The 25092-nt window shown below is 52.6% G+C and overlaps 1 protein-coding gene across 1 annotated transcript in view; it reads right to left on the reverse strand.

Moving 5' to 3' along the window:
• The window catches only part of LOC140403205 (complement C3-like), a 297922-nt gene that overhangs the window by 5653 nt on the left and 267177 nt on the right, over positions 1–25092 (reverse strand). The window contains exon 40 of the mRNA XM_072490957.1: positions 1172–1307. Coding sequence (XP_072347058.1) covers positions 1172–1307 — 136 coding nt within the window. The remainder of the gene's footprint in view (positions 1–1171; positions 1308–25092) is intronic.

Consider the following 25092-nt stretch of genomic DNA (forward strand, 5'->3'; position numbering starts at 1 on the left):
AGAGGAAGAAGAACCAATTGTAGAAGTCTTTAAGATTATGAAAAACTTTCATAGGGTGAAAAGAGAGAAGATTGTTCCACTTGTTGGTGAGTCCAAATCTAAGACGCATAAATAAAATATAGTCACAAGTATATTCAATAGGGAATTCAGGATATACCTCATTACTTCGGGAGTGTGAGATTGTGGAACTCTCTCCCACAGGGAGCTGTTATGACAAATGATAGTGATGCATTTAAACAGAAGCTGGAAATACATTAAGGGGAAAAGAATTTCGATTTTGGTCTTTCCTGCTATTTAACTGACCACACCGGGTGCAACGTGGTGGTTAAATCGCACCCATAGTTAATATTTTGTGTCCGTATGACTATTCTTCAGAGCTCCAAAGGGTTTTGGTATATCTTGAAATAAGTATATAAATGTAACTTCTTTCTAAATGTCTAATAATCGATTTACATAACTTTTCCCCTTATTTATCTGAAAGAGTGCCTACAATAGAGCAAGTGTGAGAACTATCCACTGCAACTCAAATATATCAGGATGTGCTGCTACAGAGGAAGTTGAAGATTTTGGAGCCAATGGGAATATACGAGAAAGCCTAGGACCGACAATGTGTGCAGGACCTGAAGATTATGGCTCAGATTTTGCACTCCTGTTTAGCAGCAAGCACTGGGACATTCATCGTTATTGTGCTGACCGCCTGATACTTACTTTGTTACTTACATCCATTACACTCTCCCCCAGCTACACTCCACCACACCTGCACGACTGGATCTGCAGGGATATGTGTTCAACTCATGACATCAAAGGAAGCAAAGTTTGTTGGAATTGAATGCCTCATTAGGCCCCTCACCTCATTGTTGGAACCACACTGCAGCGGGGAGAGGAAGTTTCCACTCCACCCAGTCAATGGAAAAGGTAAGATTACAATCTTAAAAACAGTCAGCAATGAACTCCTCCACTGTGCAGCTCACCACAAGATCTGGTGCTGAATGTTTTACATTGTTCTTCATCTGCACACTCTACTTTCCATCTCCCAAAGAATTATAGAAAGACAGTTTCTTTAGAATACAATGTCATGATGCAATTAAACAGATTATCAGTAAAATGCCAATTGTGGGAAAATGCTGAAAATTATACAATGAGGAAAATTAGCTCGGAATTTACGGCTTACCTTTTATCGACAACCCACAAATCTGATCCCTGACCCATTATTAAATAGTGCATATCCAAGTCCATGTTACGTGTTCCTTCACAGTTGGCACGAGTTATCAGTTCTCTAACCTGTTGTTCCACAACGTCATCGCTTCCTAAATACAAAATGCACAGTCGGAAGAAAAATTATTCTTACTGATCACCATTCAGTATTTTCAGATGCATTAGCTTCATGTGTTTAATCGGAAATCCAGATGTGGCTAATGGTATTTATAATTATTAAATGAAAGCTACTTACTGGATACTTGCCATTAAGTGAAAGAGTCATAGAATGCATACAGACCAGAAGGAGACCATTCTCCCTGTTGTGTCCATGCCAGCTCCCAACAAGAGCAACTCATCTAGTCTAATTGCCCTGCCATTTTCCTGTAGCCGTACAATTTTTTTCTCTTATGTGATTGCTCAATTCTCTTTTCAAAACCATGGTAAAATCAGCCTCCAGATTCTCAGACAGTGCATTCAAGATCTTAATCACGGCATAAAACAGTTTATTCACATGTCACCGTTGGTTCTTTTGCCATACACCTTGGGCGGAATTCTCCCCTACCCGGCGGGGCGAGCCGTACCGGTGCCGAAGAGTGCATGAACCACTCCAGTGTCGGGCCGCCCGGAAGGTGCGGAATCCTCCGCACCTTCAGGGGCTAGGCCGTCGGCGGCGGGAATGGTGCCGCGCCAGCCGGCATGGAAGGGCCTCCGCAAGTTGGCGCATGCATGGGAGCGCCAGCATATGCTGGCGTCATCCCAGAGCATGCGCAGGGGGGTTCTTCTCCGCGCCGGCCATGGCGGAGGTTGACAGCAGCCGGCGCGGAGGGAAAGAGTGCCCCCACGGCACAGGCCCACCCGCAGATCGCGGGCCAGGCTACCATGAGGGCAACCCTGGGGCCAGATCCCCCCGCGCCCGTAGAGCCAGGTCCCGCTGGTACGGACCTGGTTTGATTTATGCCGGCGGGACTGTCCGAAAACGGGCGGCCGCTCGGCCCATTGTGGGCCGGAGAATCGCCGGGAGGCTGCTGCCAGTGTCCACCGTTCGGCGCGACGCGATTCACGCCCCCGCCAAAAAAACGGCGCCGGAGAATTCGCCAGCCGGCGTCGGGGCGGGATTCACGCCGTCCCCCCGCTGATTCTCCGACCCGGCGAGGGGTCGGAGAATCCCGCCCCTTATATCGAAGTCGGCTAAATCTTGACTCCATTGCCAATGGGAACAGTGGGCGGGATATCCATTGCCCGATGCCGATATTGTAATCGGCGATCGGGCGGAGAATCGACTCCGACACCCAATCAAGGCCAGCGTCGGTTTGACGCTGGTCAGCCATGCTCCGCCCCCTCAGAAATGGCATAATCGCGTCACGCGCCGTTGCTACAGCGTTGGCACTTCATTGGCAGGCGATCCCACGATGCTCCGCCGCTGATGGGCCGAGTTCCCGATGGCGCGGGACATGTGTGGTCTCAGTGGTCGGGATCCCGACGTGGCGACTGCGAACTGTATCCAGCGCCGCCACACTTGGCTGGGATCCGTGCCTCTGGCCGGGGGGGCTTCCGCAAGGGCTGGTGAGACTGGTGTGGGGTGGCCAGGGGGCGGCCTGTGAGGTCGTGGATGGTAAGTCGGGTCCACCCACGGCCGGCACCATGTCATACTACAGGTCGTCAGCCGTGTGCCTGTGTGGCCAGGGACCCGGCCATTCTCTGGCCGTTTTCAGTACGTGAGCTGGGAGTTTCACCCAGTGCCGCTGCTAGCCCCTCACGGTCCCGGAATTGGTGAGGGGTTGGCGCTGATTTTTGATTGTAGACCCTCGCGAACTATCCGTTCGAGCCGGCACTTAGCCGCTGAAGCGGAGAATCCAGCCCAGTTTGTCTCTATCAAGGCCCCTTGTGATTCTGAACACTATCAGTACTCTCCTAACCTTCTCTTTTCTCAGGGGAACAAGACAACTTTTTATCTATATTTTTCAAGTATTTTTATTCCAAGTTTTCAACATTTTATATTTCACACCAACAATAAACTCAGCCAACACATCAAACCCCGCAACTCCCCAAACCTCCCCTTCCCCACCTCCCTCAACAGCCAACAGTAACCAACTCTCCAAAATGCAGAATGAACAAACCCCAGCTTTTGTGGAACCCATCACTCACCCTCCTTAGGGCAAATTTCATCTTCTCCAGGGCTGAGAACTGCAGGTCCCACCCACTACACTGAGGTACAGGGTGATGCACGATCAATGACCATTAAAGCGAGGTTGTATTCCAACTGAAGGCTTTAATAAACTAGATGTTTCTCCCAGCAGCTCAGGTACAGAATGAAGACTGCTGGGGCGGCATGGGCTCTTATACCCCGCCTAGCAGGGCGGAGCTACCATACATCCTAACCAATAGAAAGCATACAGTTTCCACCGATGGTGCTCCAGCCTCAGGTACCGTAATACCTCTAATGCCACATTCACCCCCTGTTAAAAAGGAGTCCGGCAGGGGTGGTGGCCTGATACTACACAAACATGGCAACATGGTAGAATTAGTTATGGAGGTACCGTAATACCTCCGTAGTGTTTTGTAACTATTTACAATTCTGATAGCTATGTTCATTGTGCAGTGGAACATGTGCCGCGGGACAGGGCGTTAGGAGGCTCATTTAGCTTCCGGGACGACACAAGATCTCGCAGTTGTAGGTGGAGAGTTCGATCCTCCACCGCAAGATCTTGTCGTTTTTTATCTTGCCCCGCTGTGCATTATTGAACATGAAGGCCACCGACCGTTGGTCAGTGAGGAGAGTGAATCTCCTGCCGGCCAGGTAATGCCTCCAATGTCGCACAGCTTCTACTATGGCCTGGGCCTCCTTTTCGACTGAGGAGTGACGGATTTCGGAAGCATGGAGGGTACATCAGAAGAAGGCCACTGGTCTGCCCGCTTGGTTGAGGGTGGCCGCCAGAGCTACGTCAGACGCATCGCTCTTGACCTGGAAGGGGAGGGACCCGTCGATGGCGTGCATCGTGGCCTTTGCAATGTCTGCTTTGATGCGGCTGAACGGCTGGTGGGCCTCTATCGACAGGAGAAAAACTGTGGATTGGATCAGGGGACGTGCCTTGTCCACATAGTTTGGGACCACTGGGCGTAGTAACTGAAAAACCCTAGGCAGCACTTCAGGCCTTGGAGCAGTGAGGGAGGGGGAACTCCATAAGGGGGCGCATGCGTTCAGGGTCGGGGCCTATAACTCCATTTTGCACTACGTAGCCGAGGATGGCTAGGCGGTCGCTGCTAAACACGCATTTATCCTTGTTGTATGTAAGGTTAAGGATTTTTACGGTCTGGAGGAATTTTCGGAGGTTGGTGTCGTGGTCCTGCTGGTCGTGGCCGCAGATGATGACATTATCGAGATACGGGAATGTTGCCCGTAAACCGTACCGGTCAACCATTCGGTCCATCTCGCGCTGGAAGGCCGAGACCCCGTTGGTGACACCAAAGGAAACCCTTAATTAGTGGTAGAGCTGCCCCTCTGCCTCGAAGGCAGTGTATTTGCGGTCACTAGTGCGGATGGGGAGCTGGTGGTAGGCGGACTTGAGATGCACCGTGGAGAAGACCTTATAATGCGCGATCCTGTTTACCAGGTCGGATATGCGGGGGAGAAGGTACGCGTCCAGCTGCGTAAACCTGTTGATGGTCTGACTGTAGTTGATGACCATCCTATGCTTCTCCTCGGTCTTTACCACCACTACTTGGGCTCTCCAGGGGCTGTTACTGACTTCAATGACCCCTTCCCTCAGTAGCCTTTGGACCCCTGACCTAATAAAGATCTGGTCCTGGGCACTGTACCGTCTGCTCCTGGTGGCGACGGGTTTGCAATCCGGGGTGAGGTTCGCAAACAGGGAAGGCGGGTCGACCTTAAGGGTCGCGAGGCCGCAGACAGTAAGTGGGGGTATAGGGCCGCCGAATTTGAAGGTCAGACTTGAGGTTACACTGGAAGTCTAAACGCAGGAGTGTAGCGGCGCAGAGGTGGCGAAGGACGTAGAGACGGAAATTTTTGAACTCCCTTCCCTGGACTGTGAGGAAACCCCCTTATCTCCACTGAGTGTGAACCGGAGGCCAGGGAGATTTTTTGATTAACGGGGTGGATAAGGCGAGAACAGTGCCTTACCGTGTCGGGGTGTATGAAGCTCTCCGTGCTCCTAGAATCGATTAGGCAGGACGTCTCATGCCCGTTAATGAATACAGTCGTTGTAGCAGTTGAGAGTGTTGGAGGCCGGGACAAATCCAGGGTCACCGAGGCTAATCGCAGCAGTTGAGAGTTCTCTTCGGGCAGTGCGTGGTCAGCTGAGCTGGGTTCCTGGGGGTTCATCCAAGATGACGGCTCCCATTGGTCGCACATGGCTGCGGGTGCACAAAATGGCGGCACCCATCCCTCTAATGTGGCATCCGCGGGACAAGATGGCGGCGCCCGGGGTCCGCACGTGGCCCAGGAATAGGAAGATGGCGGCGACCGCTGGCCGAACGGGCACCATGGAGAAGTTTGTGGTGGCGGTCCGCATTCGCCGCCGGAAACCGCGGCCACCGCACGGGCCTGACATACCCCCACGCAATGGCCCTTTTTGCCACATCCCTTGCAGGTGGATGCGCGGGCCGGGCAGCGCTGGCGGGGGTGCTTGGCCCGCCCGCAAAAGTAGCAGCGGGGCCCCCCGGGGTTGCCAGGCCGCCTTGCAGCACAGGCTTGTGGGGGGGATGGGGGATGTCTCGGGGTCGGCTGCGGAGGGGTTCCACGCTGCCCAGGTGGCTGCCGCATGGTCAGGAACGTAAGCGCGGGCGTTCCTGGAGGCCTCGTCCAGGGAGCCGGCAAGGGCCCGTGCCTCCTTGAGACCTAGAGTGTCTTTTTCTAGCCGTCGTTGGCGAATTTGTGAGGATAGCATACCTGCCACGAAAGCATCCCGGACCAAGAGTTCAGTGTGTTCGCTCGCCAAAACTTGCAGCAGCTGCAGTTTCTCCCCAACACCAGGAGTGCACGGTAGAATTCTTCCAGCTATTCCCCAGGGGTTTGTCGCCTTGTTGCAAGCAGGTGCCGGGCGTAGACCTGGTTTACCGTGCAAATATAATGTCCTTTAAGCAGCTCTATAGCTGCATCGAAGTCTTCCGCTTCCTCGATGAGGGTGTAAATCTCCGGGCTCACCCTTGAGTGCAGGACTTGCATTTTCTGCTCTCCGGTGGGTGTGTTTTCGGCCGTCCAGAGATACCCTTTAAAGCACGCCAGCCAGTGCTTGAAGATTGCCGCTGAGTTCGTCGCATGGGGGCTGAGTTGCAGACACTCCGGCTTGATTCGGAGCTCCATCCTTTTTTAAAACTAGCTTCTTAAATTGATGCACGATCAATGACCACTAAAGCGAGGTTGTAGTCCAACTGAAGGCTTTAATAAGCTAGATGTTTCCCCCAGCAGCTCAGGTACAGAATGAAGGCTGCTGGGATGGCACGGGCTCTTATACCCTGCTGAGCAGGGCGGAGCTACCATACATCCTAACCAATAGAAAGCATACAGTTTCCACCAATGGTGCTCCAGCTTATCAGGTACCATAATACCTCTAATACCACACAGGGTAGTGAAGCTGACCTCCACCGCAACAAAACCCGCTTGCGAGCAATCAATGAGGTGAAGGCTAAGAAATCTGCCTCCCCCCGCTTCTTGTAAACGCACGAGTGATAATTTATCAAAATTCACTAGACTCTGGGGTGGTCCCAGAGGATTGGAAAGTAGCAAACGTGACACCACTGTTTAAAAAAGGAGGTTGGCAGAAAGCGGGTAATTATAGGCTGGTAAGCTTAACTTCGGTTGTAGGGAAAATGCTGGAATCTATCATTAAGGAGGAAATAGCGGGGCACCTGGAGGGAAATTGTCCCATTGGGCAGACGCAGCATGGGTTCATAAAGGGAAGGTCGTGCCTGACTAATTTGGTAGAATTTTTTGAGGACGTTATCAGTGCAGTAGATAACGGGAGCCAATGGATGTGGGCTATCTGGATTTCCAGAAAGCTTTTGACAAGGTGCCACACAAAAGGTTGCTGCATAAACTAAAGATGCATGGCATTGAGGGTAAAGTGGTAGCATGGGTAGAGGATTGGTTAACTAACAGAAAGCAGAGAGTGGGGATAAATGGGTGTTTCTCTGGTTGGCAACCTGTAACTAGTGGGGTCCCTCAAGGATCAGTGTTGGGCCCGCAGTTGTTCACAATTTACATAGATGATTTGGAGTTGGGGACCAAGTGCAATGTGTCAATGTTTGCAGACGACACGAAGATGAGTGGTAAAGCAAAAAGTGCAGAGGATACCGGAAGTCTGCAGAAGGATTTGGATAGGTTAGGTGAATGGGCTAGGGTCTGGCAGATGGAATTCAATGTTGCCAAGTGTGAGGCTGTCCATTTTGGGAGGCATAACAGCAGAATGGATTATTATTTAAACGGTAAGATGTTAAAACATGCTGCTGTGCAGAGGGACCTGGGTGTGCTGGTGCACGAGTCGCAAAAAGTTGGTGTGCAGGTGCAACAGGTGATTAAGAAGGCGAATCGAGTTTTGTCTTTCATTGCTAGAGGGATGGAGTTCAAGACTAGGGAGGTTACTCTACTCTACTCTACTCTACCCTAGCGCGCGCCCCCCCCCCCCCCCCCGCCCCCCCCTGCAAAGGAGTCAATAAATGGCTGCCACCTTTGGGCGAACCTTAGTAGCGAACCTCTCAAGGCGAACTTGACTTTCCCTAGGCCAAGAAAGCTCGCCATATCCGATCGCCATACCTCAGCCCTCGGGGGCTTTGAATCTCTCCATGCTCACAGTATTCGTCGCCGGGCTACCAGGGAAGCAAAGGCCAGAACGTCGGCCTCCCTCTCTTCCTGGACTCCCGGATCCTCCAAACCCCAAAGATTTCCACCTCGGCTCATTATCACCCCACTTTTCAATACCTGGAACATGACATCTGCGAATCCCTGCCAATACCCCCTGAGTCTCGGGCACCACCAGAACATGTGTAAATGGTTAGCCAGCCCTCCGGCGCATCTAGCACACTTGTCCTCCAGCCCGAAGAATTTGCTCATCCGGGCCACCGTCATGTGGGCCTGGTGCAATACCTTAAACTGGATCAGGCTGAGCCTGACGCATATTGCGGTCGTGTTTACTCTGTTCAGGGCTTCTGCCCAGACACCGTCATCCATCTCCCCTCCGAGCTCCTCTTCCCACTTAAGCTTCAGATCCTCGATCTGCGTATCCTCAGCTCCCATTAGCTCCTTGCAGACTCTACCCTCTCCCACCTCTCCTCTAGAAACGACCCTGTCCTGCCTCCCCTTCGGCGGGAGATGTGGGAAGGACGGCACAAGTCTGCGTCCAAAATGTAAGCATCTAAAGTCGTTCCCTCTCGCCAGCCCAAACTTCTCCTCCAGCGCCCTCATGCTTGGAAAGCTCCCTTCCAGGAACAGATCCCCCATCCTCACAATCCCCCCTCCCCCCCCCCTCCTCCACAGTCGATACCCCCAGTCCATGTTCCCCGGGGCAAATCGGTGGTTGCCGCAGATTGGGGTCCACACCGATGCTCTTACCTCCCCTACATGCCTCCTCCACTGGCCCCAGATCCGAAGAGCCGCCACCCCTATCGGGCTGGTAGAGTACCGTGCCGGCGGAAGCGGCAGAGGCGCCGTGACCGGCTGCTAAGCTAGTGCCCCTGCACGAAGCAGTCTCCATCCGCTCCCAAACCGACCCCGCACCCACCATCCATTTCGTTATCATTGCTATGTTGGCCGCCCAGTAATAGTTGCTGAAGTTGGGCAACACCAGCCCCCCTTCTCCTCTGTTCCTTTCAAGCATCATCCTCTTCACCTGTGGGGACTTCCCTGCCCATACAAATCCCAGAATAATTTTATTCAGCCTCTGAAATAAGGACCGCAGGATAAAGATGGGGAGACACTGAAAAACAAACAAGAACCGCGGGAGAACCGTCATCTTGACAGTCTGCACCCTCCCCACCAATGACAGCGGGGGCACATCCCACCTCCGGACTTCCTCCCTCCCTCGTTCCACCAGTCGGGACAGGTTGAGTTTATGCAACTTGCCCCAGTCCCGTGCCACCTGAATCCCCAAATATCGGAAACTCTCCCCCACTAGCCTGAACGGCAACCCCTACAGCCTACTCTCCTGCCCCCTTGCCTGAATTACAAACAACTCGCACTCCGCCATGTTCAGTTTGTATCCGGAGAACAGGCCAAATTCCCTCAGGGTTGCCATAATACCGTCCCCACCATTGGGTCCGATACATATAACAGCAGATCATTGCGCCAATGTTTTTTAACTGAGATATAGATATATAATTCTGATCTAATGAGTTAATAGAGAACATTTAAAACAAATGCATATAGATTGTATCTGTCTCAAATGCATTTAACACAAGCTGTTCGTCCCTGTTGTTCAAAAAACAAAAATGGGTGTTTGCCTCAGTACAACATAACGAGACTCTATGTTCCACTCCCCCCCCCTCCTCCCCCCTCCCCCCTCCCCCCTCCCCCCCACTCCTCCCCCCCACTCCTCCCCCCCCAACTCCTCCTCCTCCCCCCCCCCCTCCCAGGCCAGCCCTTTCCAGCCCCTAGAAGCTCTCAGTGCAATTGCCAGCGGCTCTATGGCCAGCGCAAACAGCAGTGGGGAGAGAGGGCAGCCCTGTCTTGTCCCACGGTGCAGTCTAAAGTAGTCCGATGTCGTCCTGTTCATCCTTACACTCACCTCTGGGGCCTGATACAATAGCCTAACCCAGTCGATGAACCCCGCCCCGAACCCGAACCGTCCTAGTACCTCCCACAGATAATCCCACTCGACCCGGTCAAAAGCCTTTTCAGCATCCATAGCTACCACTATCTCTACCTCCCTACTCTCCGGGGGCATCATAATCACATTAAGCAGCCTTCTTAGGTTGGCCACCAGCTGCCTCCCCTTTACAAACCCGGTTTGGGCCTCCACAATTACATCCGGAACACAGTCCTCAATTCTGGTCGCCAAAATCTTGGCCAGTAAGTTGGTGTCCACGTTGATCAAAGAGATCGGCCTGTATGACCCACAGGCCTCCGGGTCCTTATCCCGTTTCAGAATGAGTGAGATGGTGGCCTGCGACATCGTCGGGGGTAAACTCCCTCTGTCTCTTGCCTCGTTAAAGATCCTGACTATCATCGGCCCCACTATCCTGGCAAATGTTTTGTAAAACTCCACCGGATACCCATCCGGCCCCGGGGCTTTACCCGACTGCATGACCTTCAGGCCCCCCAATACCTCTTTGATCCTGACCAGGGCCTCCAGTCCATCCACCAGCTCCCTCCCCACTCTTGGGAAGGTCAGTGGGAAGGTCAGTCCGTCCAGGAATCGCCTCATCCGCCCCCCCCCCCCCCCCAACGTGGTTCCGAAGTGTACAGCTTCCTATAAAAGTCCCCGAAGACCTTGTTCAGCCCTGCCCGGTCACCCACGAGATTACCTTCCCCATCCACTATCCTCCCTATTTCCCTAGCCGCTTCCCTCTTCCTTATGAATTAAATGAAATGAAAATGAAATGAAATGAAAATCGCTTATTGTCACAAGTAGGCTTCAAATGAAGTTACTGTGAAAAGCCCCGAGTCGCCACATACCGGCGCCTGTTCGGGGAGGCTGTTACGGGAATCGAACCATGCTGCTGGCCTGCCTTGGTCTGCTTTAAAAGCCAGTGATTTAGCCCAGTGTGCTAAAGCAGCCCCTCCTTCGTTGTTGCGCAAGCATTCTACTGGCCTTCTCCCCATGCTCATAAATCGCGCCTTTTACCTTTCTAAGCTGCTCTACAGCCTTGCCTGTACTGAGCACCCCAAATTCGGCCTGCGGCCTCTGTCGTTTCCTGAGTAACTCTAGCCTCGGGGATTCCGCATAACTCCTGTCGGTTCGTAGAATTTCCTTAATCAGTCGGTCCGTCTCTGCCTATCTGTCCTGTCCCTGTACGCCCGGATTGAAATCAGCTCCCCTCTCACCACTGCCTTCAGTGCCTCCCAGAGCACCACTGCCGTTCACTATCGTTCACCTGCAGGTAATTCTGCATGCATTTCCTCAGCCTCTCACACACCGCCTCGTCCGCGAGTAGTCCAACTTCCAGCCTCCATCGTGGGCTCTGAAAGCTGTCCTTACAAAACTGCAGGTCTACCCAGTGCGGAGCATGGTCCAATATGGCAATTGCCGAATATTCTGCCCCCACCATTCCGGCCAGCAGGTCCCTACTCATAACAAAGTAGTCAATTCGGGAATACACCTTGTGGACATGGGAGTAGTACGAGAACTCCCTCACCGTCGGCTGGCTAAATTTCCATGGATCTGCTCCCCCCGTTTGCTCCATGAACCTTCTCAGTTCCTTTGCCATCGCTGGCAACCTGCCCGTTCTTGAAAATGATCGGTCCAGGCTCGGGTCCAGGACTGTATTAAAGTCCCCTCCCATGATCAGCTTACGCAAGTCCAAGTCGGGGATCTTCCCTAGCATCCTCCTAATAAAATGCACATCATCCCAATTAGGGCCATACACACTGACCAGGACTACTCTCACCCCTTTGAGCTTACCCCTCACCATAACGAACCTGCCACCCCCATCCACGACTGTGCCCTCTGCCTCAAATTGTACCCTTTTATTAATCAGGATCGCAACCCCCCTCGTCTTAGAATCAAACCCCGAATGAAAGACCTGACTGACCCAGACCTTCCTTAACCTAACCTGGTCTGCCACTTCCAGGTGCGTCTCCTGCAGCAACACTATGTCCGCCTTCAGAACCCGCTGATGCGCAAACACACGCGCACCCTTTGCCGATCAGCCATCCCCTTTCCTTGGCCAGCCCCCCAGCCATGTGCCGCGCTTCATCTGGCCCGCCTCCTGACCGGCTCCACCCATGACCACCTCACTGTTGCCATGCCCAGTTACCATCCCCGGCAGCAGAACAACTCCCACCCCCCTCCCCCCCAGCAACACCATCCTATCACTTACCCCTGCTCTAATCTACCTATATGCACACCCGCCCCCCCCACCTCGGCTACCGTTGACTAGCTGCACTCAGCTAGCCTGGGGCACCCAGCCTCGGCGCCAGCACGTCTCCCACCCATTGTTCCCAGTCACCACTCCCCCGATCCATCCATACCACTTCTCCAGATCAGCCCTACTTAAGCAAACACTCTATACAAATCATAAACAACCCCCACAATAGCACAATTCAAGTTAAACAAGAAAAAAAAAGAGATAAGAAATAACAGCCATTCTCAGTCCTTCCCATACAGACACAGAAAAAGATTGCACAAAGTTCCCCTGAAGCATCCATTTTAACCCAACCCTTTTAACTGTTTTCTTTGTTATTTTCCCCCCAGCCAAACTCCAACTAATCAAAGAGCCCAAACAGGAAACATTCAGGTAAACCACGCAAAAAGCACGCCAAAAAAAAATACATCCCTACCACCTTCCAACACCCTAAAAAGGTCGAAAAAAGAAACAACAAAAACGAACCCAAACATACAGACACCACATATACTTAAAAGTTCTAACATGAGTCCAAACATCCTCAACTCAGGGCCAGCCCTTGCTTCTTAACGAAGTCCATCGCCTCTTCGGGTTCCTCGAAACAGTGGTGCTGACCCTCATCCGTAACCCACAGTCGCGCTGGAAAAAGCAGCCCGAATTTCACCTTGTTTTTATACAGTATCTCCTTCACCTGCCTGTAGCCTCCCCTCCTCCTGGCCACCTCAGCGCTCAAATCTTAGTAAACACGCAGGGTGATATTGTCCCAAGTCCAGCCTCGTGTGCTCTTTGCCCATTGCAGCACCCGTTCCTTGTCCAGGTACCTGTGAAAGCGTACCACCATCGCTCGTGGGGGACCCCCTTGTCGCGGCTGCCTCATCTGCGCTCTGTGTGCCCTGTCCACCACCGGCGGGCGCGGGAACACCTCGTTTCCCAGCAACTTCTGAAACAGACCCTCCACATACGCGGCAGCGTCTAGCCCCTCTGCCCCCTCCGGGAGACCCACGGTTCTCACATTCTCCCGGCGAGATCTGTTGTCCAGGTCCTCCAGCCTTTCCAGATGTACTTTTTGCTGGTCCCTCAGCCTCCGAATCTCCACATCCGCCACCGTTTGAAAGTCAGCCTGCTCCTCCACTGACTTCTCCAGCTGCTGAAGCTTCTCAGCCTGATCATCCAGCCTTTTACCCATCCGGTCAATCGACTTCTGTAGAGGCTCCAAGTTGTCATGCTTCAGAGCCAAAAAGCCCTCCTGCATAGTCTGCAGCAGCTGCTCCATTGTGGGCTGGGTTGTCGGCGCCTTGCTCTGAACACCAGCCATGCTGGTCTCTCTCACAGCCTCCACTGTGCCCTTACTCGACCACTTCTTCTGCTGTTTACGGTCCCTCCGGCTTCTTAGGTCCACACAATTCTGTATGGGTCCTGTGTCTGAATACTATTGCTTTCCAGTTCCGCGCTCAAAAGCGCAAAAAAGTCGGAGGAAAAGGTCCAAAAGTCCGACCGAAACGGGAGCCACCAAATGTGCAACCGACTCCCTCATAGCCGCCACCGCAAGTCCCACCCCATCATTTTGTTACCGTCAAGCCCGATCCCCCGTTCCCAAAATTCCTCCATCCACTTCCTCTTGCAATCACCTCACCCAGTTTAGATTCCACCCCCAACCCACTGATGCACGATCAATTACACAAAGATGAGAGTTGAATGCAATCGAGGCTTTATTACACGAAGATGTGTGGCCTCCTACAGCAGCTGGTGAAAATGGCTGCTGTATGAGGAGCACACATATTTATACTCCGCCTACTGGGCGGAGCCAGCAGGCAGGGAACTACCCCCGTACCTGCAGTACAGGGCCTTACCACAAAGAACCTAATATATACATCATTGGTGACTACCACATTCACCCCCTGTTAAAATTGAGTCCAGTGGGGGTGGTGGAGAACTATATACAAGTAGATGTTTTAAAGTACAGAAAAAAAATTGAGTCCAGCGGGGGTGGAGGAGAATTATACAGAAGGATGATGTTTTAAGAGTCCCGATCAAGTTAGAGGTTCAGTCGGTCCGGAGCCTCGATCTGCCGTTGGGAGAGCCGCAGTGATGGCGGTGATTCCGGTGTCGGCCTGGTCTTCGGTGACTCTGGGAGCATGCCGAAATCCTCTTCATCCTCGGGCGTGGGCAGGGGGAGGACCGATTGTCCTGGGGCGGGGGTTGTGGCTGGGTGCGCCGGGCGAGGGGAGTGTGGCGCCGGGCCGGAGGGGTGTGTGTGTCTGGACCCAGCTGGTGCCAGGTCCCTGAGGGAGACAGTATCTTGGCAGCCATCGGGGTACGCTACGTAGGCGTACTGTGGGTTGGCATGGAGTAGCTGTACCCTCTCAACCAACGGGTCCGCCTTGTGGAGTCGTACGTGCTTACGGAGGAGTACGGGTCCTGGAGCTGCGAGCCAAGTTGGGAGTGACACCCTGGAGGACTTCCTGGGGAAGGCAAATAGACCTTCATGGGGTGTGTCATTAGTCGCAGTGCATAGGAGCGACCGAATGGTGTGCAGTGCGTCGGTAAGGACCTCCTGCCAGCAGGAGGCTGGAAGATTTCTGGACTGCAGGGACAGTTGGATGGCCCTCCAGACCGTCCCATTCTCCCTCTCCACCTGCCCGTTTCCCCAGGGGTTATAGCTGGTCGTCCTGCTCGAGGCGATACCCCTTGTTGAGCAGGAATTGACACAGCTCATAGCTCATGAATGAAGATCCCCTGTCACTGTGGACATAATGTGGAGATGCCGGCGTTGGACTGCGGTGAGCACAGTAAGAAGTCTTACAACACCAAGTTAAAGTCCAAAAGGTTTGTTTCGAACACTAGCTTTCGGAGTGCAGGTGAATGAAGAGGTATGTTCCAGAAACATAGAAATGACAAATTCAAAGATGCCAGACAATGCTTAGAATGCGAGCATTAGCAAGTGATTAAATCTTTACAGATCCAAAGATGGGGTAACTCCAGGTTAAAGAGGTGTGAATTGTCTCAAGCCAGGACCGTTGGTAGGATTTTGCAAGCCCAGGCCAGATGGTGGGGGGTGAATGTAATGCGACATGAATCCCAGGTCCCGGTTGAGGCCACACTCATGTGTGCGGAACTTGGCTGTAAGTTTCTGTTCGGCGATTCTGCGTTGTCGCGCGTCCTGAAGGCCACCTTGGAGAACGCTTATCCGGAGATCAGAGGCTGAATGTCCTTGACTGCTGAAGTGTTCCCCGACTGGAAGGGAACATTCCCGCCTGGTGATTGTCGCACAATGTCCGTTCATTCGTTGTTGCAGCGTCTGCATGGTCTCGCCAATATACCACGCTTCGGGACATCCTTTCCTGCAGCGTATGAGGTAGACAACGTTGGCCGAGTCGCACGAGCATGTACCGCGTACCTGGTGAGTGGTGTTCTCACGTGTAATGGTGATATCCATGTCGATGAAATGCCACGTCCTGTGATTGCCATGGCAGGGTTGTGTGGTGTCGTGGTCACTGTTCTGAAGGCTGCGTAGTTTGCTGCAAACAATGGTTTGTTTGAGGTTGCGCGGTTGTTTGAAGGCAAGTAGTGGGGGTGTAGGGATGACCTTGGCAAAATGTTCATCTTCATCGATGACGTGTTGAAGGCTGCGAAGAAGATGTTGTAGTTTCTCCGCTCCGGGAAAGTGCTGGACGACGAAGGGTATTCTGTCGGTTGTGTCCCATGTTTGTCTTCTGAAGAGGTCGGTGCAGTTTTTTGCTGTGGCGCGTTGGAACTGTCGATCGATGAGTCGAGCGCCATATCCCGTTCATATGAGGGCATCCTACAGAGTCTGTAGATGTCTGTTACGCTCCTCCTCGTCTGAGCAGATCTTGCGTATACGGAGGGCTTGTCCATGGGGGATGGCTTCTTTAATGTGTGGACGTAGGCAGGGAAGCCAAACAGAGCGAAGATGGTGTTGAGGGCTTTGATGACGGTGGCAGACGTCATGTCGGGGCATGGGCTGGCGAAGGGGAATCTGGAATATTCATCGACCACACTGAGGAAGTACGTGTTACGGTCGATGGAGGGGAGGGGTCTTTTGAAGTCCACGCTGAGGCGTTCAAAGCGGCGGGAGGCCTTCACCAGGCACGCACGTTCCAGCTGGTAGAAGTGCGGCTTGCACTCCGCACAGACCTGGCAGTCCCTGGTGATTGTCCATACTTCCTCGACGGAGTAGGGCTGGTTGCGGGCCTGTCTGAAATGGTACAACCGTGTGACTCCCGGGTGACAAAGGCTGTTGTGCAGGGTCCGAAGTCGGTCTACTTGTGCGCTGGCACATGTACCTCGGGATAGGGCGTCTGGGGGCTCGTTGAGTTTGCCAAAGCAATACAAAATCTCGTAATTATAGATGGAGTGCTCGATCATCCACCACAAGATTTTATCGTTTTTGATCTTGCCCCGCTGTGTGTTATTAAACATGAAGGCTACTGACCGTTGGTCAGTGACGAGAGTGAATCTCCTGCCGGCCAGGTAATGCCTCCAATGCCGCACAGCTTCAACGATAGCTTGAGCCTTTTTTTCGACGGGTGAGTGCCGAATTTCTGAGGCATGAAGGGTGCGAGAAAAGAATGCCAAGGGTCTGCCTGCCTGATTGAGGGTGGCAGCAAGGGCGACGTCCGATGCATCGCTCTCTACTTGAAAGGGCAGTGTCTCGTCTACTGCATGCATCCCGGCCTTGGCGATATCGGCTCTGATACGGGCGAAGGCCTGCTGTGCATCGGCCGTCAGGGGAAAATGGGTGGACTGAATGAGTGAGCGGGCCTTGTCCACATAGTTGGGGACCCACTGGGCGTAGTACGAGAAGAACCCCAGGCAGCGTTTGAGGGCCTTGGGGCAGTGGGGGAGGGGAAGTTCCATGAGGGGGCGCATGCGGTCGGGATCGGGCCCCAGATCTCCATTCTGGACCACATAGCCGAGTATGGCTAAGCGAGTCGTGCTGAACACGCACTTCTCCTTGTTGTAAGTGAGGTTGAGGAGAGTGGTGGTGTGGAGAAATTTGGCACGGTTGGCATCGTGGTCCTGCTGGTCATGGCCGCAGATGGTGACGTTGTCTAGGTACGGGAAGGTGGCCCGCAAACCGTACCGGTTGACCATTCGGTCCATCTCCCTTTGGAAGAGGGACGCCAAAGGGAACCCTGAGGAAGTAATAGAGTCGACCGTCCGCCTCGTAAGCGGTGTATGGACGGTCTGATTTACGAATGGGGAGCTGGTGGTAGGCGGATTTGAGGTCTACCGTTGAGAAGACCCGGTACTGTGCAATCTGATTGACCATATCAGATATGCGTGGGAGGGGGTACGTGTCGAGCTGTGTGTACCGATTGATGGTCTGGCTGCAGTCCACGACCATTCTGTGTTTCTCCCCAGTTTTCACCACTACCACTTGGGCTCTCCAGGGGCTGTTGCCGGCCTCGATGATGCCTTCCCGAATCAGCCGCTGGACTTCGGACCTGATGAAGGTCCTGTCCTGGGCGCTGTACCGTCTGCTCCGGGTGGCAACGGGTTTGCAATCTAGGGTTAAGTTTGCAAATAGGGAAGGTGGGTCGACCTTTAGAGTCGCGAGGCCGGACACAGTAAGGGGTGATAGGAGCCCGCCAAATTTCAATGTTAGGCTCTGGAGGGTGCACTGGAAGTCCAGGCCGAGTAGCAAGGCAGCGCAGAGGTTGGGGAGGACGTAGATGCGGAAGCCGCTAAACTCCACGCCCTGGACAGTGAGAGCGGTTATGCAGTACCCCCAGATCACCACGGAGTGGGACCCGGAGGCCAGGGAGATTTTCTGGTTGGCGGGGTGTACCGCGAGGGAGCAGCGCCTTACCGTATTGGGATGGATGAAGCTCTCGGTGCTCCAGGAGTCCAGCAGGCAGGAGATCTCATGCCCATCGATTTTCACGTTTGTAGAGGCGGCTGCTAGGTTGTGTGGGCGAGGCTGGTCAATTGTGACCGAGGCGAGACGCGGCTGGTTGTCGATGGTGGCAGACGATGGGGTGCCCGGGGGCACGGGTCCTGGTACGCTGGCAGCGCCCATGGGCCGCATGTGCCGTGGGGGAGACAAGATGGCGGCGCTTGATGGTCCTGGGGAGGACAAGATGGCGGCGCCCACAGGCCGCACGTGGTGGGGGCCGAACAAGATGGCGGCGCCCACGGGCCGCATGTGGTCCGAGGAGGGGAAGATGGTGACGCCCACTGGCCGTGCATGGTCTGAGGGGAAGATGGCGGCGCACACTGGTGGGGGTCGGAACAATAGCGGCAACTGAGCGGGCCTGGCTGACCGCAGCAAAATGTCCCTTCTTGCCGCAAGCCTTGGAAAGGGCGCTCCGGGCTGGGCAGCGTTGTCGGGGATGTTTTAGCTGCCCACAGAAGTAACATCTGGGGCCCCCAGGGTTGGTTGGCTGGCGCGCGGCACAGGCTTGGAGTTGGCTGAGTGGGGTTCTCGATGGGGCAGCCGTCTGCAGAGTCCACGATGCATAGAAGGGGTGGGCCATACGGTCGGGGGTGTAGGCCTGGATGCTGCGCGAGGCAACTGTCAGCGAGAGCACAAGCTTTTTAGTTGCCGCGAGGTCGAGTGTGGCCCCTTCTAAAAGGCGCTGGCGGGTGTAATCTGACCCTATCCCCGTAACAAAAGTGTCTCTCATGAGCAAGTTCGAGTGTTCTGTGGCCGTGAAGGCCTGACAGTCACAGTCTCTGACTCGGGGAATTAGAGAACGTCAGAAATCTTCTACTGACTCATCAGGGAGTTGACTACGATTGGAGAGGATGAGTCTGGCGTAAAGCGTGTTAGTCCGCTGAACACGGTTTTCTTTCAGTAGCGCCATGGCATTATCGTAGGTCGGCGTGTCCTGGATAAGTGGAAAGACGCTGGAGCTCAGCCGCGTGTAGAGGATCTGAATCTTCTGAGCTTCCGGAATTGGGTCTGGTGCAGACCTGATGCAAGCTTCGAAACAGGCTAGCCAATGTTCAAAGTCCTTTTTGGCGTTACCTGATTGCGGATCCAGCTGCAGGCGATCCGGCTTGGTGCGGAGGTCCATCTTCTGAAAACTTTAGTATAATAAATTGATGCACGATCAATTACACAAAGACGAGAGTTGAATGCAATCGAGGCTTTATTACACTAAGATGTGTGGCCTCCTACAGCAGCTGGCGAAAATGGCTGCTGTATGAGGAGCACACATATTTATACTCTGCCTACTGGGCAGAGCCAGCAGGCAGGGAACTACCCCCGTACCTGTAGTACAGGGCCTTACCACAAAGCACCTAATATATCCATGAGTGGTGACGAACACACCCACCCCACTATTCACATCTGCCAGGTCCTTCAAAACCTGTTTTACCAGGTTGCAACAACAGCTGCCCCTCCCCATACCACACTCCCGTTCACTCACCAACCTTTGTTTGTTAGCGCGGTGTGCCAGAGCGCTCTCCTCCTCCCCACCACACCCTTAGCAACCCGACTCCTCATGCCCTGAAACCCTCCAACACCCCTCCCATCAAAGGCCAACTCCAATTCCCCATGCACATCGCCAGAGTGGGGAGACCACATTCCCTGAACAGAAAAACAAAACACATCCATAAGAAACAAAACACATGGAAAAACCCCCGTTGAAAAAATCTAAGAAAAAAGTTTGAAGAAAAACATTCCTAGTCCACACCATTCAAGTCCAGATCCCAACTCTCATCCCTCATCTCCGTCCCAGTCCGTCAGCCTTAATGGATGTCTCTGCTGCCGCTGTCTTTACCTTATCTGAGGAAGAATGTTCTTGTTATGAAGGAAGTGCAGCGAAGGATTACCAGGCTGATTCCTGGATTGGCAGAACTGTCAAATGATGAGGGACTAAAGCGGCCTATCAACTCCAGGGTCCCGGGTTCAATTCCGGCCGTGGGTGACGGTCTGTGTGGAGTTTGCACTTTCTCCCCATGTCTGCGTGTGTTTCCTCCAGGTGCTCCGGTTTAACAATAATCTTTATTATTATCACAAGTATTCTTACATTAACACCGTAATGAAGTTACTGTGAAGAGCCCCTAGTCGCCACACTCCGGCACCTGTCCGGGTACGCTGAGGGAGAATTCAGAATGTTCAATTCACCTAACTGCACGTCTTTCGGGACTTGTGGAAGGAAACTGAAGGACTCAGAGGAAACCCACGCAGACACGGGGAGAACGCGCAGACTCCGCACAGACAGTGACCCAAGCAGGAATCGAACCCGGGATCTTGGCACTATGAAGCCACCCAAAATGTTCAAAAATGTGCAGGTTGGGTGCATTGGCCATGCTAAATTGCCCCTTAGTGTCCAAAAGGTTGGGTCCAGTTATTGCATTCCGGGGATTGCAGGCTTAAGTGGGGTGCTCTTTTCAAGGGCAGGTGCAGACACGATGGGCCAAAGGGCCTCCTCCTGCACTGTAAATTCGATGATCTATTCATTGGAGCTTAGAAGAGTGAGAGGGGATCTCATAGAAACTTTAAAAATTCGAACAGGATTAGACAGGGTAGATTCAGAAAGAATGTTCGCGATGGTGGGGGGAGTCCAGAGCTAGGGGGTCGTAGTTTGAGGATAAAGAGTAAACCTTTTAGGACTGAGGTGAGGAGAAATTTCTTCACCCAGAGAGTGGTGAGTATGTGGAATTCACCACCACAGAAAGTAGTTGAGGCCAAAACATTGTGTAATTTCAAGAAGGAATTAGATATAGCTCTTGGGGCTATAGGGATCAAGGGAGATGGGGGTGGGAAGGCAGGATCAGGGTATTGAACTTGGTGATCAGCCATGATCATAATGAATGGCAGAGCAGGCTGAAAGGGCCAAATAGCCTCCTCCTCTTGCCTCCATTTTTCATGTTTCTCAAAGTCCTTTGAGATGTGAGTCACTCTCAGCTTCGCAGGGTAGATCACTCCGAATCTCAACCCACTGCTGTACAATGTCGCCTTCACCCGTCCAAAGGCCGCCCGTCTTCTCGCTAGCTCTGCCATAAGATCTTGGTGTACACGTATACCAACGCCTTACCACTTTGCACCCTGCTTCTGCTTCGCCTCGCTCAAAACCATCTCCTTCATGTGGTAACTGTTGGAACAGACTCTGACCACCCTTGGTGGCTCATTTGTTCTCCGTTTCGGCCGGAGTGACCGATGTACAGATCATAGAAAGAAGCCTCTTCCCCTCCCCCATCAAGTTTGTGAACATAATCGCAAAATGCTCGGTTGGCCTCTGGCCCTCCACCCCCTTGGCAGACTCACGATCTTCAAATTCTGTCTCTTCGACCTGTTCTCCAGGTCCTCCACTTTGGCTCTCAGCCCCTTATTGACCTCTGCCACCTTCCTCAGTTCCTCGCCCATTGAGGCGGACTGGTCTCCGTGTTGCGACTGCCTACTCCACCCTCTTCAACTTCTCTTCTTCTTGCTCGCCCATCTCGACCTAAGTCTTCGTTAATGTAACCTTTATCGGGGCAAGAGCCTCCTCCACCCACTCTTTGAGCAAAGCCATCATCTCCCTTCAAAGCACCTCTAACTGTTTGGTGAACAGCCTTTCAAACTCCCCAAATACACCTCAGTCAGAGTCTCAACCGTAATGGGAGCAGCCCCACCTGACGAATCAGCATCTTTCCTCCGGCTGGACCGACAGCAACAGTCGCCAGTGGACGTTCGCTCGCCCCCTTCCTTCCCTTATCTTTCTTCTGGAACTTCGACATTCCAATGATTCCTTCGGACATCACACACCAGCTCATCCAAAAAGTACCCGAAGATCAGGCATGAAGACCCAAAAAACAAAGACTGTAGCAGGACACCCAACGTGCGGCCTCCACCTACATTCGCCTCAAATAGTGTTGAATATAAGTACTTTAACACTTCTCTTTGCATGCTTGTAGATAAAATAGTGAAATCAAAAATAAAAGAAAGTGCAAGCGCATTCATCATTTTGAGTGCTTACTTTCTCAGTTAATGGTTAACAGTCGTGCTTGTTACATAAAGTAGTGTTTTGTGCAAGTGTACATCAGTACTTTCTTCAAAAGTGAGTGTATATGGTAATGGTGTAGCCATACCAGCAATTCTCTACTGGGCAACACCGTCATTGAAATTAAATGAAAATCGCGTTGCATACCGAATAAACCATAGCAACCATTCTGGGTTTGAAATTCAGGTCTGGACCCAAGCACATCTCTGTGGCAATTGTTGGGAAGGTATGACTGGAAAATGGGGTGAATCTGACCTGGCAAGATTATGCAACATCCAGGGGCGATAGGGAAATTACGGTAAGAGGACCTTCAGCACATCCTCTGTAACCATGGGCGGGATTCTCCGACCGCCCGCCGGGTCGGAGAATCGCTGGGGCCCGCGTGAATCCCGCCCCCGCTGGCCGCCGAATTCTCCGGCACCAGAGATTCGGCGGGGGCGGGAATCGCGCGCCGGTCGGCGGGCCCCCCTGGCGATTCTCCGGCCCGCGATGGGCCGAAGTCCCGCTGCTGCTACGCCGGCCCCGCCCACGTGAATTGAACCAGGTTCCTTACTGGCGGGACCTGGTGGCGCGGGTGAGCTCCAGGGTCCTGGGGAGGGCGCGGGGCGATCTGGCCCCGGGGGGGGTGACCCCACGGTGACCTTGCCCGCGATCGGGGCCCACCGATCCGCGGGCGGGCCTGTGCCGTGGGGGCACTCTTTTATTACGTGTCGCCCGTATAGGTCCCCGCCATGGCCGACGCGTAGGTGACCCCCCCCCCCTTGCGCATGCGCGGGGATGAGGTCAGCAGCCGCTTACACTCTCACGCATGCGCGGACTCCCGCTGGCTGGCAGAGTCCCTTCAGCCCCGGTTGGCGTGGCGCCAAAGGCCTTCCACGCCAGCCGGCGGGGCGCCAACCACTCGGGGGCGGGCCTAGCCCCTAAAGATGAGGGCCTAGTCCCTAAAGGTGCGGAGATTCCGCACCTTTGGGGCGGCCCAACGCCGGAGTGGTTCGCGCCACTCCGTCCCGCCGGGACCCCCCGCCTCGCCGGGTAGGGGAGAATCCCGACGCCTGTCTCCAGCCTCAGTCACATCAAGGGAGTGCGTCACATCCCTGAGGGGCTCTCGGTTTTCCATGGGAGATTCTGCCAAATGCACCACTCAAAAGGCTCAACAGAACCTAAGCCTGCAAGCACTTTAAAAAAATTCCAAAATACACGTGACCAGATAATCAATCCCTGAAAGCATGGACTACTTTCCAATGAGCCCAATAACGATTTGTAACAGAGTCCAATCACTCTAGTGAACAAGAGATGGTGAAATTGTGTTGCAATAGAATATATTCCCTTTGGCATTCCTTTTCTTTGGTCTTGTTGTATGTCCCCTGGTTCTCTGTCGATTGCTTACCGGCCTGCCCTTCCTTCCTTTCCTGTCTGCTCCCTGTGGTCCCCTGGCTCCCATGGGTCCCCTGCCACTCCCCCCCCCCCCTTCCCCCTCCGCCCATCCCCGGTTCTCTTGGCTGTTGGCTGAAATAAACCCGGTTTACAGCACAGACCAACTTCAGACTCATTCTTCCCCAACATACAATTATTGGAATTAATGCTGTCTGCAAAGTTCCCTTCAGCAATATGAATGGAATTATGTTTTCCAATTATATTAAGAACCAGTATAAATGGGAAGTGTGTACATCACTGAAACAAGAATTATTTCCTCGACAAGTTACCTTGGCCCTATATTCCAGAACTTTCTCCATATTGTCTCCTGTTATCTTGAAAAACGTTCTTAGAACCTTTCTTCATTCATTCTTTATAAATTTTGAATAAATTTTTAAAATCAAGCTGTTCCAGACACGTAAAGGTAACCTTAAAATCTAATCTATGTAGTTGTATTTGTTCATGATAATTTTTTCCCAATCTTAAATTAGTTTCGATCATTCAAAATATTGTTTTTCATCATGAGGGGACTGTTTTATTCTGTTGTCAAAGTCAGGCAAGTTTTCACTGATGGTCTTTTGTCTAGCTTGGCAGAATTCCCAAGTCCTACAGAAACGAATATGCCCCCTACACGCTGGATAGCTTCTCATAAAGTCATAGAATATTTTGAATGATCGAGACTAATTTAAGATTGGGAAAGAATTATCATGAACAAATACAACTACATAGATTAGATTTTACGGTTACCTTTATGTGTCTGGAACAGCTTGATTTTTAAATCAAGTCATAGAACAGTTACAGTAAGGTGGCCATTCAGCCCATCATATCTGTGCCACTTCTCTGGAAAGAGAAATTCAGTTGGTCCCACTCATGTTGTTTCTTTGCAGCCTGCCTATCTTTACTCTTCAGGTAATTGTCCAGCTCCCTTTTTGAAAGTTACAACTGAATGTGTTTCACTCTCAGACAATTTTTTAAAAATAATTTAGAGTACCTCATTCATTTTTTCCAATTAAGGGGAAATTTAGCGTGTCCAATTCACCTACCCTGCACATTTTTGGGTTGTGGGGGCAAAACCCACGCAAACACGGGGAGAATGTGCAAACTCCACACAGACAGTGACCAGAGCCGGGATCGAACCTGGGACCTCGGCGCCTTGAGGTGCTAGCCCACTGCGCCACCGAGCTGCCCGCACTCTCAGACAATTGAGGATGGAATCAATTGTCGGCCTTTCCAACCAGTCTCAGTGTGCCAGGAGCGAGTGGAAAAAAAGTACAGACCGTTCTGTGGAACAGTCAATTCATCTCAATTGTATATTTCAATTGTGTTTTGAATAACTATAGAGTCTGTGCCTCCACTATTCCAGACATTAACCTCTATTCTGCCTAACTCAGTTCTGAGCTTTTTCTTTGCCAGATAATTCTGTTGCATCACATTATTTGCGTTTCCATTAAATTGCTGAACTCACATCTCCTCCTGTTCCCAATAATAGCTGATATTGTTAATGGTTCCCTCT

Source organism: Scyliorhinus torazame, chromosome 27, assembly GCF_047496885.1.
Source record: "Scyliorhinus torazame isolate Kashiwa2021f chromosome 27, sScyTor2.1, whole genome shotgun sequence".
In the NCBI taxonomy this organism is placed as follows: domain Eukaryota; kingdom Metazoa; phylum Chordata; class Chondrichthyes; order Carcharhiniformes; family Scyliorhinidae; genus Scyliorhinus; species Scyliorhinus torazame.